The 16,373-nt window shown below is 44.4% G+C and overlaps 1 protein-coding gene across 4 annotated transcripts in view; it reads right to left on the bottom strand.

Moving 5' to 3' along the window:
• Window positions 1–16,373, bottom strand: part of DAGLA (diacylglycerol lipase alpha) — a 68,508-nt gene that overhangs the window by 20,808 nt on the left and 31,327 nt on the right. For all 4 annotated transcript variants that reach the window (XM_069804259.1, XM_069804261.1, XM_069804260.1 and 1 more), the window contains exons 2-9: window positions 15,234–15,372; window positions 14,446–14,657; window positions 11,934–12,035; window positions 11,193–11,331; window positions 7,857–7,944; window positions 3,314–3,448; window positions 2,545–2,622; window positions 1,177–1,301 (exon numbers count right to left, since the gene is read on the bottom strand). In XM_069804259.1, the coding sequence (XP_069660360.1) occupies window positions 1,177–1,301; window positions 2,545–2,622; window positions 3,314–3,448; window positions 7,857–7,944; window positions 11,193–11,331; window positions 11,934–12,035; window positions 14,446–14,657; window positions 15,234–15,328 (974 nt within the window). In that variant the 5' untranslated portion in view covers window positions 15,329–15,372. The remainder of the gene's footprint in view (window positions 1–1,176; window positions 1,302–2,544; window positions 2,623–3,313; window positions 3,449–7,856; window positions 7,945–11,192; window positions 11,332–11,933; window positions 12,036–14,445; window positions 14,658–15,233; window positions 15,373–16,373) is intronic.

The raw sequence follows: 16,373 nt of genomic DNA, 5'->3' as shown, positions 1-16,373 counted from the left end.
ATAGCTTTGAGGAAAAGAGGAACATGGAAGAGACTGGCTTTAGAGTGGAATGCCTAGAGATAAGGGAAAGACAGACCCTGCATGCCACACTGGCCTCATCTCAACAGCAGTTATTTCCTTCACTTGGAGCTCTTGCACAAAACAGCACACAACTCATGTTTCAGCATCAAAAAGGGGCACTGGGATCAGATGTAGTTTTCATTCCGAGCACCAGAGAGAGCTACAGTGCAACCAGTCCCCAAGGAATCAATGGATGGTGGGGCTGGGATCTCTTCTAAAGGGATACTATGCTTCATAGCACAGTCCTACATTGCTTCAACACACAAAGCAGCTAGCATTTCTTGAGATCTAGATCTATTTATAACAAAAAATAAAACAGGTCTAGAATCATCCCAGAACAAAAACAGAAGCACAGATTTTTTTTTCCTTCTTTCCCTTAAGAGACACTTCACAAATAAAAATACTCAAAAGGAACTATATTCCTCCTAAGAGGTTCAGCACAGAAGTTGCCTGCATAAGTGCAAAAAGCTGAACCCCAAAGAGAATCTGATGACATGATTACAGCAGCTGAGAGCAAACATTTAAAACAATACAACCCTGAACTGAACTACAGCATTGCTACCATGAGGTGAGCACTATACAGCATGGCAGAAAAACAAAAATTAGTCATAGAGAACACAGCAAAAACTCTGGTCAAGTCTTGCCGATACTTTAATGAAGACCCAAATGTCAACTGCCTGCATATCTGGGCTTGCCGATAAATCAGCTTTCTGAGCTCCAAGACAGCTATTTTGACTCAGTGTGAAAGCAGTCTTGTGCCAGACGACTTCTCTCTGCTGGCTGTTCAAACTGCACAGCACTGGCATGATCCTTAGTGCACCAGAGGATAGAACACAGGACAGCCTGGTTTATTTAAAAAGGTAAGCAGATAAGCAACTGTATGGAAGAGATTCAAGAGGAAGATATTGGAGTATGAAGGCACAGAGTTACTGAGAGATGGAAAGAAAAAGCATGAGAATGGAAAAGAGAAAAAATACAGAAGAAAAAAGGAAGAGGAAGAAATAGAGGGGTGATAGATGGCAAACTGATGAAAGAAAGAGTATTTCTAAATCCAGGAAAAACAGAAGGGAAAAGGGAAGAAGAAAAGGTAGAGTGATAGATAGGATGATCACTCACGAGCAGGATCTGGCCAGGCGACAGAGTCCACATGTGGGCTTCCTCATCAGGTATATGGGCCAGCCATAGGCAGCCAGGGCAAACAGCATGTAGTAACACACCTCTTTGTACCGCTGCATCTCTTGCTGAAAGAGACAAAAGACTCACTAAAGGCCTTATTCTGTTAGACAGTGTTTTTCTACTGTTTCCCTTTTTTCATCATAGTGAGACACGTGCACCCTTCTTTCTGAGCATCAGCCTTCTCTCAGCACCACCAGAACAGCACTGTCAGCATTTCCAGGTGACTGCAGGAAAGCAAGCTGGTTCTGCTGGGCAAGATCCTCCCCCTCCCCAAACCAGCTCAGTATAGCTATGCCTGTTTTCCTGAGCAGACCCTGCTAGCTGTTTAACAGAACTAGAAGTTAGTTCAAGAGAAATTCTCCTCTGTTTATCAAACACCCTGTTGCAACAGAAGGCCATCGCCTATGCATTTTACCCCACCCTACCCTAGCTGAGGAGAAGATAAACTAGTTTAAGTCCCAAGAAGGTGAGTGCTCTAAATGTACTGCTTCCACATAGTCACAGGCTGTAAGATGCCCAGAGAGGACCATAAAGCCAGCCTGGGGCCACATGCCTCAGTGCCATCTTCTATAACTTCTGCTGACATCTCTCCCCACAGTCACCTATTCAGAAGGAGAGACAAGCTAAGCACGAGCAGGATGTTAGCATTAAACACAATGCAGTACAGCACAGCCACAAGCAGGTTAATCACAGAATCACTTGATCAGAGATGCTGGGATTTGGTCAGTCTTGCCTCTCTTGCAGCAATATCATCTCATCAAGGGGGGTGAATACAGTTTGCCCAATGAATGGCTGCAATAGCAGCATGCCAGGAGAAAAGCCAAGCTTAATTCACACAACAGACTGCAGCCATTTCCATCCTGAGAACTGCAATCAGACCCAGGGAGGAAGGCTCCATCTCACTCCAGGCAGCTCCCTGTCGTTATCAAGATGGAGCCCTGCCTGCTGGGCTCCACAAGCTCCGACGGTGGTACTTCCATATGGAGCTCTGCACAACACTCCTGGATGCAGCCCTCAACCCCTACCTCTGGCTTTGGAGAAACCTCACATTGCCTTCCCCCATCTGAGCAGAAATACCACCACTTCCCACAAAGCGGAAGACAGAGATGGATAATGCTTTAAAAGTAATCTGAACACAAAATGCCTCTAGAGAGTGAGTTTTGTTACTAAACTCTGTTGTACTAATCTTTAATTTCCTTGATTATTCCAGAGAGGGGCAGAAAGGAATAAGAGAAGCCACTGAGAGAAAGAAAACAGGCTACATGGGGAAGCATGGTGAGTTTGCAAGATCACAGTCCAGTGACTTACCGCATTTTTCAGATCCAGATACTTTGTGTTCCTGGTCACTGGCATCCCAGACAGAAAAGCTAAAATGTCATTGTTCGCCTGTAAGTCACAAACATACATAAAAATTCTTCACTGTGACACCAAGACAAAAATCTATGCCTGAGAAACAGAAAGCACTATGTAACCTGGGACAAGATACTTTCAAGTATCCCAACCAGTCTCCTCAACTGGTTCCAATTCTGCTGTTCTTATTTCTGCCTGATCTGATCCCTGCTGTCTGAACCCCATCTCTGGGGGAAAAAAAAAGAAACCAGAATAATTTTCTACTGGGTTGGCAATCTCAATGCCAGTAACGGCTTGGGAATTTTGGAATTTTTCCCTGAATTTCATCCTGCAGCTTTACCCAGATGCTGGAGTCTTCTCCACCTCACTATATATGAGGAGCAATCTTCCCATTCACTTTCATGTACCTACCACCTCCTTCAAGGTAGTTGCCCATTTGGGGTCAAGAGCTAAAACTGTATGCATCATCTCCCTAGAAAAGATGACAGGTTTCACAAGCTTGACTCAGTGTCAGTTGGGCCCTTTGGGAGTCTCAGAAAAAGCTGCTAAAGAAGTTAGTATTTTCATTTTATAGCTCAGTGACTGGCAATAGCCCATCACACAAGAGAAACAAGGTGGGCAGAGTCATGCAGTTCTCACACACTAAGTCACAAGAGCAGCAGGTAAGTCAGAGGCCAAGTGAGATGCCCACTGCCTCCTTGCACAGCAACGGGCCCCCTCCACCCACCTCATCCAGCACAGCATTGCGCTTTGCCCGCTGCCGTTGGCGCAGAAGAACCAGGCCTGCAATGATGTCAGATGGGACGATGTCAAGGTCTCGGAAAAACTCAGCAAAAAGGTAGGCGATTTCAGAGTAGGCGTCCTGCAAAATCCAGGGAGAGAAGAGTTTAGGAGGAGGAGTTTGAGTGTGGGGAGCCTCAAAACAGGACACAGAATGAGAACCAATGCGGCAGCAATGGCCTCATTTCTTTAGTGCTCTCTCCAAAACATCCATGAGATTCCTTCAGGGAACACCATATCTGGTCTAATCATATTAATATCTCTTATTTATTTTACATAGTCACACTCAGAGGCCTCAGCTGAGACTGAATTTGTACTATGCTCGGTGCTTGTGTGGGCAAGCAGACCACGTCAACATCGAAACAGACCAGGCAGGCACAAAGGGAGAGAAAGGAAATGTTTTCATCTCTACATTGTAAATAAGACAGAGGAAGTAAAGTGATAACCAAGCAAATCCCAGTCCAGTGTCATCTCAGAGTCATCCATTCTCCTCAAAAGCAACTTCATTTAAACAAAGGCTATTCAGGAAAAAAAAGTACTGATTTTGTCCTATTTAACAGCCTCTTCAATTCTGTAACTCTGTCCTGGGATCTTTTGGCCCATAATTAACCCAGACCTCACCAACCCAGGCACATCACAGAGAAAGTGACAGCTTTTGATTCCTGCGACTGAATAGTCTCTGTAGCTGCTCATTGCTCACCATCACACTCTTTGCTATGTGATTTCGAAGAGTTAATTGCAACAAGCAGGTGTTATACATGGCAGCTCTTGGTACTGAAGGAGCTGACCAAGTTACCAGGCTTTTCCAGGTTTATCTTGGACTACACCCAAGGCAGAAGGACCTGAAAAGGAAAACCTGGAAGAAGATCCAAGAAGATCCAAGTCCAGAGGAGAAGGTGACCAAACCCCAAAAAGACACCACAGGAGGGACAGAATTAGAAGTGACCTGAGAGGGTCAAGCAAAAGCTCTGAAGCAGAGTGACAGAGGTATTTTGAGGAGAAATGTAGTACAGAGCAAAAGGGAAAATAACAAGGAAAACCCCACAAGATCTTAAGTGAGAATTGTTTGGGAGGTTGGAGATGGGCTGGGACTGTGAGACAATGCTGATCTAGCCATCACTCAGACCAGCATGCTTAAAGACAAGGGTGACCCAGAGGGTGGGTCAACAAAATGTGGGACTGAGCAAGTGCTGTAGTATGCCAATGGTCAGTATTTTGACTCATGCCATCAATAACCTTTCCTACCAAGGTGCGTCACAGCCTTATCCTGAACTTTTAACCCATGTTTTCATAGCATCCTTTACTCAGCACCTAAAGCCATGTGACTGCAGTCTTGTCTGTAGAAAGCCTGAGCCATGCACTTGAAAGGCTGGTCTTCAGGAAAGGATCTCTCCATTTCTCTTGTTTGACCGGCAAGAAAGCAAATCCCTTCTCTCCCTAGCAGTCTTGCAGGAAATGACCTACATTCTTTTATCTCTGACAAACTCCTGGAGTGCAAGATTACTTTCTATCATTTTTTACTTGCCTACAAAAGCAAGTTAAATCACTATTAAGAACGGGGCTTCAGGTGCCAACTGTGCAGGTTTCCATGCCAGCTGTGCCTTTGAAGAGCAAACAGCCTGGCATTAACCTCTCCAACATTACAACTGTAGTATCCTTGAAGTGCTGACCCTATAAATCTTAGCACAATTCCTATAAGTACAGAAGAAATGCAAACAGCCTCAAAGTAAAAATATGACAAACACCCATTAACCCAAAGTGACAGCAACACCCCTTAATACTCTGACCAAAGTAAAAGGCCATAATGAAAGTTCAACATTTATGTTCTGTTCCAAAGAAAAAAGCTTTTGCTGGAGCACCTGATATTACATTGTAGGATTAATTGTAGTGTTCTGCTACAAACCCTGCAGGCTCTGGCGTTGGCAGAGCCAGTGGACACTTAGCACTTCAGATTTCACTTCAGACCCTTAAGAACAGATTCTTGCCCCAATGCCATGTCCACTCTGCAGAACTATTTTCCAGCCCAGAGGACGATGATCCTCTGCTAGAACATTTTTTCCATAAAGACTTGGAGAGACAGCAATGGATTCATTTCTGATCCTTTACATATGCATTCATTCCACACACTGTCATGCCAGGACACACAAAGTCAGAGCTTGTTTCTGCAAAGAAAAGAGCCTGGAAATTGCTCAAGCTGAATGTAAAATGGAAATTCAATAGCACAAGGAATTTGGAGATTCTGGTATCTGCTTTTATCCTGAACTGAAAAAAAAAAAAGTAGAAACAGACAGTCACTGCAGAATGAAAAGTTTGTTAAAAGAAGCTTGACATGAAATTAAATATTTTGCATTCCTGAATAAAATAGAGCTGTTCAGAAACCAGGCCATTCCAATGCCTGTCAGTGCTCTCAAGCCAGGCTACAGCGCCCATGCTGCACCCTCCAGACAGGCGTCTCTCGATACCTGGGCAAGGCAACCTGGTTGTGCTGTCAGGGGGAAGGTGCCTCTGCTGTGGTAGCACAGGCAAGCAGAGGAGCAGAAAATGACCCCCAAGGAAATGCTGCTGTTTGAGCTGCCGTGACACAAAGCTTGTTTTGTTTCAGTTTTCCAGATGGACTTTCCTAAGCAGCTGTAGCAGATGATCTGTGAAAGCTGGCAGTCCTGGGCTACGACTCCTCAGTGGGACAGCAGGTTGGGGCAGGGACATTCCCTGGGAACGTGGTGGCATTTCATCCAGTATTACAGGAGCATGCCACTGGGAGGATCAGCATGCCAGTACATGTTGTTGGGTTTCTGGAAAAGGGCTATGACTATTCCTGCAGCCATCCACACTTTGGAAACTGCACCCTGCGGATAACTACACAGCACTTACCAACAAATCCTTTTAATCTAATTCATACTGGTTGCCATCTATGATGAACAAATGTTCAGGTAGCCTTCACCTGACTCTCCATTATTCTTACACAGCTCTTCATCTTATTACACCTTTCCCTTTTGAGGTTAAAAGCCCAGCCTCATTTCTCTTCCTATACAAGTTCATATCCCCTTCAACATGCTCCTTTTTCTGCTGCATCTTTTAGGAGACCAAACACCAGGCTATATTTAGGGAGGACATCACCGATGTGGTCAGCCCCTTGGTGTTTTCCCTGTCATTTTCTATGCCCTTCTACTGAAGCTAAAGGTTTTTTTGCTTTTTGGCCACTGCTATATTTGCTGAAGCGTCCTTGATAACTCCTAGCTCTTTTCCTGAGAGGCTGCAACTAAGTCAAGAGGCCAGTGTATGCAAGTAATTGAAATTGTTTCTTCAGATGTACATGCATCAGCTCATCTTTCTTTACGATTTTCTTCTACCTTTGATAACAATACCTTGGTTCTGGCTTGGTCTTTCAAGGGTTCTCAAATACCCGTAACTCTGACCAACCTAAATGTTATGAGTCATCAGCAAAATTTTCCACCTTAGTACTCACCTCTCCAGCAGGTCCTCAGGAGTCCTGTTGAATACCACCTTAAGGGACAAACCTGCTCCCATTGCTTCTAATAAGTATAGATTGCTAACTTTTTGGGAAGCAATATCAAGCCCCTTACCCTTCCCTGCTGGATAGATAATGGCAAGGAAAAATCCCAACTGTATCATGTGAAAACTTCAAACCAATGATCTTCATGTAATTCTATGGATTAAGTAGTAGTTTTTTTACTGTTAGTAATCCAGAAGTATTCTTTTGCTGATTCTGACAGGTTTACATTTTCCCATTTTCAAAGAGGTATCTCTCTTGTCTTTAAGCGTACAACACTGACGCAAACTATAGGAGAAACTGCGTAAGCAAGCTGGCTGATAAAGGGAAACTGAAGCTGACCACAAAGTGCTGTCAAATGTTGAACCTAAACATAGTGAAAATATGTATTTCTTCCACTGATATCTTCACTTAAAATTATTATCCCAGTTTACTGCAACAGCAAGGTAAAGAACAACTTCAGGACAAGAGTTTAACACTGACAACATTGCTTTTCAGTGCTACTAACTTTACCTTCGGAGACTGTCCTATAATATTCAAAACCAGAGGGTTAAGACTAGCCATTCTGAGAAGACAACTACCCTACCCAGCAATGTGACATCGGCATCTAGAAGGGAAACATCAGCTTCTGTTTCTGCATGGAATACCCAGGTACACTCCTGCAGAAAAGCAAGTGCTTATTTGGGCTACTTGGGCTGAAAGGAAGGAGAAGGAACCAGCATGCAGCAAAACTGGTCATTCTGAAGGTAGCTCAGTTTGCTGCTTCTTGAGAGACATTTCCAGTCCTTGCATGCACTACTATCAAGGCTCACTGGACTCCTTGTGCCTCCAGATCTCAAAGAACACTCACAGTGAAATGAGACACACATTGTCCAGGCTTGACAGCAGGAACCCCATGCTGCTACGCTCCGCTGAGTCCCATGCATCATCAGCTATACACAGAGAGCTTGCTCTCCGACAGGACATATTTGGTACGTACTGACTGAGAGTCTTTTGTCCGTGTGCAGCAAAGAAAAACTTTAAGTCTGCGTGTCCAGCTGCTGGCTTGCCCTTCTTCCAGGCGGTGTCTACAAATAAAGGGGAGAGTATGCATATGAGGACAGGTAGGAGAACATGACTGCAAACAAATAGTAGGATCCTATACAAAGTCACACAGCCTACACTATCACTGATAAAATGCATGCATAAACCATATTCTTGTATTTATCCTGGTCTAGCAGAGGCAAGGAGGCCACATATAAATTAAAAACTCATCTTATTTTCTAGGACAGGGAGATCATTAATAATCTAGCTGTTCCGGCCAGGACCAAGCCTCTGTATTGATATACATGGTGTCCTGTCTGAATGGGATGGCTATAATGAAGCTACTGTTATTCTACAGTATCTGCTGGAAGCAGGATGTCCAAGAGCATCTGGCGGTCTGGACAGAAGGAGGGTCTAATCGCAATTTGGCAACTGCATCATCTGTTAGGATGTACTACCACTCAGCAGGAAAACTCCACCTCCAGGTGAGGGGGTGGGAATGGTACAAAAGACCCTGAGCATTTAGTATGAGAGGACCCGTGGAATTTTTTCCACTAAATAGCTTATTTGGAAAAATGTATTTATTAAACATAATACAGTCACAGAACTTAAACAATTTGCATTCTTTATTCAAGTATGGTGCATAACTAATTAAAAAAACCCTAAAGGTTCTCTTTCAATACAGAAAAGGTTAAAAAAGGCTGAATACAGAAGGTCTAGCTCAACCCACATTTGGTTTATATGACATTTCAATTTCAGCTTCAAAATTAGCTAATTGGACAACCCTATTTAAAATGAACTACAGCTGAGTTCACTGTTGTGAGCTTGTCCTAGTTACTACATTTTGCAGGGTGACAGTCCCTTATTTTTGACTGGCATACTTGCAAACAATCCTTAGATCAAGCCAGGCTTAGTGGCAACGAAGTGGGTGACTGTGTGATTCTTTGCCAGAGTGCCATGCTACTGAAAGTCCACAGCAACTCTAATGCAGGGTCTTTTTTTAATGTGAACACAGACTAACTCACGGGTCAGACCAATCAAAAAAGACCATTTCTATTTTCTGGCAAATGATCACATCAGGAAAAGCCCAAGCACAGAAAGTGGGGTGCACCTGGAAGATGATGCTGGTAAAGCAGTATTTGCCTGCAACAAAAGGAACAGATCCTGCAGGGCAATCCATCAACTCATGCCTGAGCACTTTAAAACAACTACCCATAACCTCCAAGGAAGACTCCAAAAGAGGAACAGGAATACAAGTGTCCTAAGACAGAGCTGGCAGTACTCAGTTTGCTCTACCAAATGCCAAAGAACTCGGGCAGCAATGCAAAGAACTTCACAACTTCACTGCGGGGGTTGAACAAGCAAGTGTGCTCTGAGCTATTTTCACTCCAACTCTTCCCAAATTCTTTCTTCCTAACACTGAACTTCGACATGTTTAGTATGAGCTCTAAAGCAAGTTTCTTAGAAAAGCCTCAGCACAATTAGTTGAGCCTTTTGTTTTGTTGCTTTATTTTCTTAGCTCTGCAAGAACATAAAAGCCCACACACATCACGACGCCACTGGTAAAGGAAAACCACTATGTAACAAAGTCCAATAGCTACAGCAGAGTACCACAGTAAGAAAGCCAAAGTTACACATCTCCTAACGTGACAAACAAATCAAGTTTTTTCATGAGTTAAGACAGAGGAAACGTAGCCCAGGTTAAGTGTAATACAAGGGTCAAATTACTGCTGTACATCAGAAGGCACGTAGCACTGTAGACCAAAGGTTTTCATGAGGAATGGCTGGCCCTCACCATCTTACAGGATCACAATCCAGAAGCAGGCAGAGAATTTCATAATATATTCTTTGGAAAGGATTGCTTTAAGCAAGCAGAGAATTTCAAAATATATTCTTTGAAAACAATTGCTTTAGTAGTGAACACATAGTAACATTTTATGTTTCCCTTTCACATTATAGCCCACAGCATTTTGCTTGTTAACATCTGTTAACACTCCCTTTCTAGAGTGGAAATCTGCAAACAGCAGGCACAAGCTCTCTGAAAATGTTACAGGCCTGAAGGGAAAAACCTGGCCATAGCCCAAGGGACAAATACCTTCACTCAGCTATCTGGGATCTCCAAACTCCACACAGGGGAGAGAATTTTGGGGTTTGTTTTGATTTACTTTTGAGTTCTCTGGCAAAAAACTTTGCCATCTGTGGCACTTGGTTTCCCTTTGGAAAAATAATGCACTGAGCCAAACAGCTTTGATATAATGTGCGGTAGTAGGCCCGCAGTATCATCACAGCTTCTCATCCTGATTTGCCTGGGAACATCCTGATCACAATACAGCAATCGCACATATTAGGCTAACAGGGCACTAACTCCAAATATTCAAGGCTAGTGTTAGTAACATATTGGAAAGGCTAGGAAGAATGTCTTGCATTCCACAATAAAAACAGGCTCCTTCAAACAAAACTTGCTTGCATGGTCCTTACAAAATGTTTTTTCCTCAAAAAGACAACCTGAAGGATTCCATTTCAAGACATTGGAACAGCATGTGTTCAAAATACCCTCTTGAATATACATTCCCAAGAAGAAATGCAAAATCTGCAGAGTATTTTTAAAAAGCCTCATTTTTTAGCATTCAAAGCCTAATGCCCTCAAGTCCTACAAAGCCACATTCCTTGCTGACAGTTACATATGTCAAGAGTGCATAAGAAAACAAAGCCTGTTTGTGTTGTCCCGCTACTGGAAAAAAACTTCTGAAAAATGCCTCGCTTAGTGAAAAACAAGCTTCCGTATCCCCATCTGGGTAGCTCAAAGATGTAATCAATTCTTAATTAAAAGATCTGACTGCCAACACAAAAGAAATTGCTTCTTGGCCAAGACCAAACACAAGAAACCTCAGGCCAAAAGGTCTTATTTTGAACACAAAAATAAAGGAAGAAAGGGGCTTCAGAAGTAGATGTTGCCTCCACCTAAACAAAATCTAAGCACTGCCTCGCTGTTACCAGGCAAAACACTGCTACAGGATGGACCAAAAAGCTGTTGTGGTCAGCACTGGCTCAAGGGGCTCGTAAGAATTCACAAATCCAGTGACTAATGCACAATCCAGCCAGATACCACATTGCTTCGCCTCCTTTGGATACAGATGCCCACACACAGCACCTGACAGTCTGAGCTGCATTCTTCCAAAATCACCCTCACCAAAGGGAAGCAACGCCTAAAGCTGAATGCTCCCTGAAGCACAGCAAGGAGAATATCAAGAACCGAAAAAAGCAGGGCACCCTTCCAGAAACACTGCTTTACCGCAGGTTGTATGTCCTCAGGTTGCGCTGTCTCCGCTTCGTGGCACGCAGCTTGACAAAGGTCCGGCCTGTTGGGTCGAAGACGCACAGGACAGTGATGCAGACGCTCAGGATGACAACCCAGTTGCACACCACCATTCCTGCAAAGAAAGAAGAAAAGTCAGGTGCTCTGGCCATAAGTCTTGGCAGTATTGCTTCCTGCTTTTCGCCACACACATCAGACCCACCTCCCCATAGCTGCAGGGCAGGGAAAATTAGCCCAAATACTCTTACAGCCAGCTGCCGCAAAAGGAAATCCTCTGGAAAGGCTTCTAAACCACAGCTAGATTTTCCAGCTGTTTTAGAAGATTGCACATGCAGAAGGCCATTAAATACTCACTGAGTATCTAGGGGGACTGCAACATTAGCATCACCCCCACCAGGAGACTGGCTGAGACTGAAAAGGAGTTCCAGGAAAACAGTAAAGCCATTTTGAGCTGAAGAAGGGGAACCAGGTCTTACAGACTCCCCAGCCAGACCCTTCCATGGGAACATGAATTCTTGCCTCAGTGCAGACTGCACAAACAAATGAATAGAACAACTGTTCTGAGCAGTAATGTCTCAGGAAAACAAGCACCACATTTACAGCTACAATCCACTTCCAACAGTCAATCCCTGCATGCATGAATGAATGAGCTCTCCAAGGCAAGAGGATGTCTGCGAATACACAGGAATGCACACAAACCACATTCCAAATACATACCCAAAGTGACACTCTTTGCTGTGATATCATTGCAGGAAGCGTAGTACTGCGTTAGCCAAACGATGCCCACAATAGCATACACAAACTCAATCACCAAGATAGCTGAAACAAAAGGAACACAATGAATAGTAGCAGCATCTCCCTAAGGATTAATAACTGCCTCTCCCCATCTTCTGGAGAGTAAGCCCAAAGACATGTTCTTTAGCAGGACAGTTGCACAGAATAAATGACTGCAAGACTAGGCCCCAACGCTTTGGAAGGTGATATTCAAGAAAATGAACAAAAATGTAATGTGTGCTTAACACTAACTACTCCTAAATGACACAAGGACCACATACGCACAACAGAGCTGTCAGTGCCCTTGGCTGTATCAGAGGCGTGAATCAGATAGCCATACCTTCTGCCCAGGACAGTGGAAAGACTCCCTTCAGTAACAAGGATCACCATGTAACAGTCCCTAGTCTTAACCACCTCAGACAGCTGGTCTGATTCAAAGATACAAAATAAATAGTAGCATGTATCCAGGATTAATTCTGCTTACTACACTTGGCAACTGTTCCCAGCACCTCTGCCCTTTGCAGTCCTTCCAGTAATAGTTCCCAGGACACAGTCCTCAAAGAATCATTTATGGGCTCCTCAGTTTTGCATGTTACCCTGGTAATGAAGAAACTGGATATTAACAATGGTTCCCTGGAACAAAAAAGTTGGGAAACACTGCTCCAAAGTGCCCATCCTCACACTTCCTCTACACATTACAACACCAAAGCACAGGTGGACAATCAGCTATGGAGAGGGTAAATAGTTTGCTTAGTAATGCCTAGCAAGCCTTTGGTGGAGCCAAGGCTAAATTCACATTCCAGTCTCACCAACTAAGCATCCACCCTCATTATCTACATATTGGCACAGTATCTTTCTGCAAGTGGCTTACTGCGGACTCTCACTAGCCTGGAAAGACCAGTTCAAAGAGACACATAGCAAAGTTTTCAACAGCAGTGGGCAAGGAAGCAGGGTTGGACCTGGTTTGTGATCAGCCCCACCTACGTTCTTAAACTGAGCTAAGCTTTGCCTATCTTGGCTTCTCTTCTGAGATTACCTGCTGCAGGATAAGAGTAGCAGTAGCACAGAAGAGACTTTCACAGTGGTTCATATTGGAACTCTTTCCCTAGATTCATATGCACTAAACAGCACATGCTTAAAATGGGACAGTCACATGGACCTTGCCCACACAATGGTCACACTCCTATTTCTATCATCAGAACTGATGAAGCCATTAAAAGTAAAAAGCCCCATGAAACCAGCATATACAAGACCCAAGATACAGTGTAAATACAGATCCTGAACACATGTATAGTTTAAGGCAGACAAGGAGGAAAAGTAGATGATTCTTGGGTAGGAAAATGGCTCTTTGGATTCTCTTTACCTCCCTTGCCCCATTTAGTCCGGTTTTAACACTGTGTTACTCAAACTGTCAGGCTCTACGTGCCTCCCTAGGGAGACTGAAGTGTGTCTGGGAAACTAGAGAGAAAGATTTGTTTGCTATTCATGTTAATGATTTGCACTTAGCACTCAAAGGCAGAAATGTCCCAGACAGAGCTTTCAGGCAAGGTTACCCGTATGTTCGTGAATTCTGCATGAAAACAATCCAGCAAAAAAAGAGAGATGCAAAAACATGAGAAGCTTTGTTTGAACTGGGCTTGACTCTGCATCTCCAAAAGATTTTTCTCTTAAAATCTTCACTCAGCACAGAAAAATCCAATCAAGTTTCTGTTCCTGGAAGGCAACAGAACAGAGCAGGGAAGACAAACTAAAAGGGAAGCTCTGAATGAGAGATCAAGGAACAATCTCTTTTCTGATGTAGTTCTTGGTGGGTGAGTGAGACAGGACATGTTTTTGGGAAGACAAATATGCACTCTAAGAGACAAGATGCAACCAGTGAGCAGGTGGTAAACCTATTTATCTCCTGGTGCCTGGAGGTGGAGTATCAAAGTGCAGGTTGCTGGATGGAGAGATGCATCACATGTGAGTCAAGAGGTCAAGTGTATGCCTCAAGGTAGGTGGGTGTAGACATAAGTGTCTATATGACAGGCAAGGACATGCACATGCCTTGGGGTCAGAACCACCATGATTTACACAGACATATGCCTGTATCATAGGAAAACGTGTGGAAAAAAGGTGGGGGAGAGGTGTAGATGCATCTCACTGTGGCAGATCTGTGTTGTGAGACAGAAGGGGAGCATATTTTGTTAGAGGAAAAGGATGTACCTGCATCACAATGAGGATGACAAGTTAAAGGTTTGCTAGAAAGATATTTGGGGCATTGCATGAGAGTCTTACAGCAATGACAGGGTGCAGTATATGTGATGTATTCAGATGCATATCACATACAAGTGGCCATCTGGATGTCTTTCAGAAGCTGTGTGTTTGTCAGGGTGTGGGGAGAGAAGTCTTCTGCGATAGCAGATGGCAGTGTGGAGGCTGAGTCATTAGGAGGCCTCAGGCCGCTGCCTCTTACCCAGTCTGACATAGAGCACATACTGCATCGAGTCCCGGGGCTCTGTGTACAGGATACTGCCTCGCATGCTGAGCCAGATGATTGCCACCTCTGCGATCATACAACTGAGCAGGATGCCCAGGTAGCCTCTGCCGTGGTCCACCAGGTTAAGCGAGCAGGTCTCGTTGGGGTTGTACACCAGCCCAAAGAGCACCACAGAGAGGATCACAAACCTGCCAGTCACAAACCAGCTTGTTACCAGCAGTAAGCCAAAGAAAGCTGCATGTAATATCCCACACCTGCTCTCCTGACAAAGCTACTGAGGATCCTCAGTGTCCCACAGCTACCTAAAATTAATATTAATTTGGTCCAAAAATCTCCTCCCCACAAGCCATCCAGAGGCCCTGCTGCCCCAGTCAGAACAATCTGATGATCTGTGTCAAGTCACTTGACATTGATGATCTGTGTCAAGTCACTCTTATCCCATGGGATCTGCCACTCCAATTGTTTTTTCCTGAGCCCCTGTACAGAAACACAGCCCCAAACTCCAGTGGACAACCTTGGGTAGCACTGGAGGATGCAGGGAGCTCTCATCAGGCTCACTCTTTGGAGCTGGAGCTAGAACTTAGAATAGAACTTATCCAAAGAACCAGAAGCTGGAAATATGCTGGTGTCTGTCACAAATGCCCCAAACAAGCCTTCCAGCTGCATGTATAATAAGCATAGGAAGAATTACAGCTGCAAGAAACAGGAGTAGCAAAAAGATTTCATGGGAGGATTCAAATCATCACTCTGCCTTTCTCACTTACCAGGTGGTATGCAGGAGGAAGAGGAAGACGGCTGGCAAAACCAGGTCATCGCTGCCTACAGACCAGCGACGGCGGAACACAACAATCCCTGGCATGGCTAGCAGGTCTGAGGGAGTTCAGCAGGCACGACACTCACCTCCTGGAAAAAAACAGAATCAAAGATGCTGCTGACCCTCTTCAACCCCCTCAGGAGAACCCCACACCAGCAGAAAGACTGCACCTGAGAGCTATCTTATTTTACACCAAAGATGGCAGAGCTTCTTCCTTCCAGCACCAGGGGGCATGGCACGCTTGAGAAGGAGAGTACAGGAGGGGAACATACACTTTAAAGAGTGGGAAGTATTAGGTGAAGCCGGTGCATAACTCACTGAACATAATCACCACTCACCCAGCTCCACTTTACAAGATTACCTGGAATCCTGTTAGGGCTGCATGTTGGTAAGCAGTCACTGTGGGGTGTTTTGGAAAGTTTATACTGGCCTCAACTCCAAAGATGACTCTATTACCGTGTTCTTCCACAGGCACACCTGCTGCCAGCCTTTTCTCTTGTTGTCCAACAGTTCCCTCCCCTCACTTGGCTCGGCAAGCCAAAATATCCATTAGCAGTTAGTGGCAGCATCTGGGGAAGCTATTGACTGGCTCCCAACAGCAAGCACTTACAGCTGAAGGGAGCAAGCTCCTAGGAGATCTCTCACTTGACCATCAGTTGCACAGAAGCACCCTGCCAGCTCCACGTCTCCTTTGTGTTCACATTAGCCCTGACAGGCACCAACAATTAAAAGGTCGAAGATTGAGGAGCTGGCTGTTCCTCCCAACATTTTGTTTGTACTCCTATTTTTAAAGCTTCACAAACCCTTTAAAAAAAAGAAACAGCAGTGGTATAAGTCACGAGACTCCACAGGGCTATCCAGACACCTCCTCCCAACACAGCTCTCCCACACCATTTCAGTTATGCTGTACATACTCCAGCCTGCTCCAGTCCAAAGGCTCAGGCCTTTCCTGCAGCACACCCTATCTCCCTCCTGCATTTCTTGTACAACACACTTCAACCATGACCCACAACCACAACTTCTGTTTGGTTTTGTCAACCTTTGGTTTCTGAGATCACATCTATTTAGTCTGCCCATAGCCAGCAGTGAT

This window comes from Haliaeetus albicilla, chromosome 16 (genome assembly GCF_947461875.1).
Source record: "Haliaeetus albicilla chromosome 16, bHalAlb1.1, whole genome shotgun sequence".
NCBI lineage: Eukaryota > Metazoa > Chordata > Aves > Accipitriformes > Accipitridae > Haliaeetus > Haliaeetus albicilla.
This window is presented reverse-complemented; position numbering and strand designations above follow the sequence as displayed.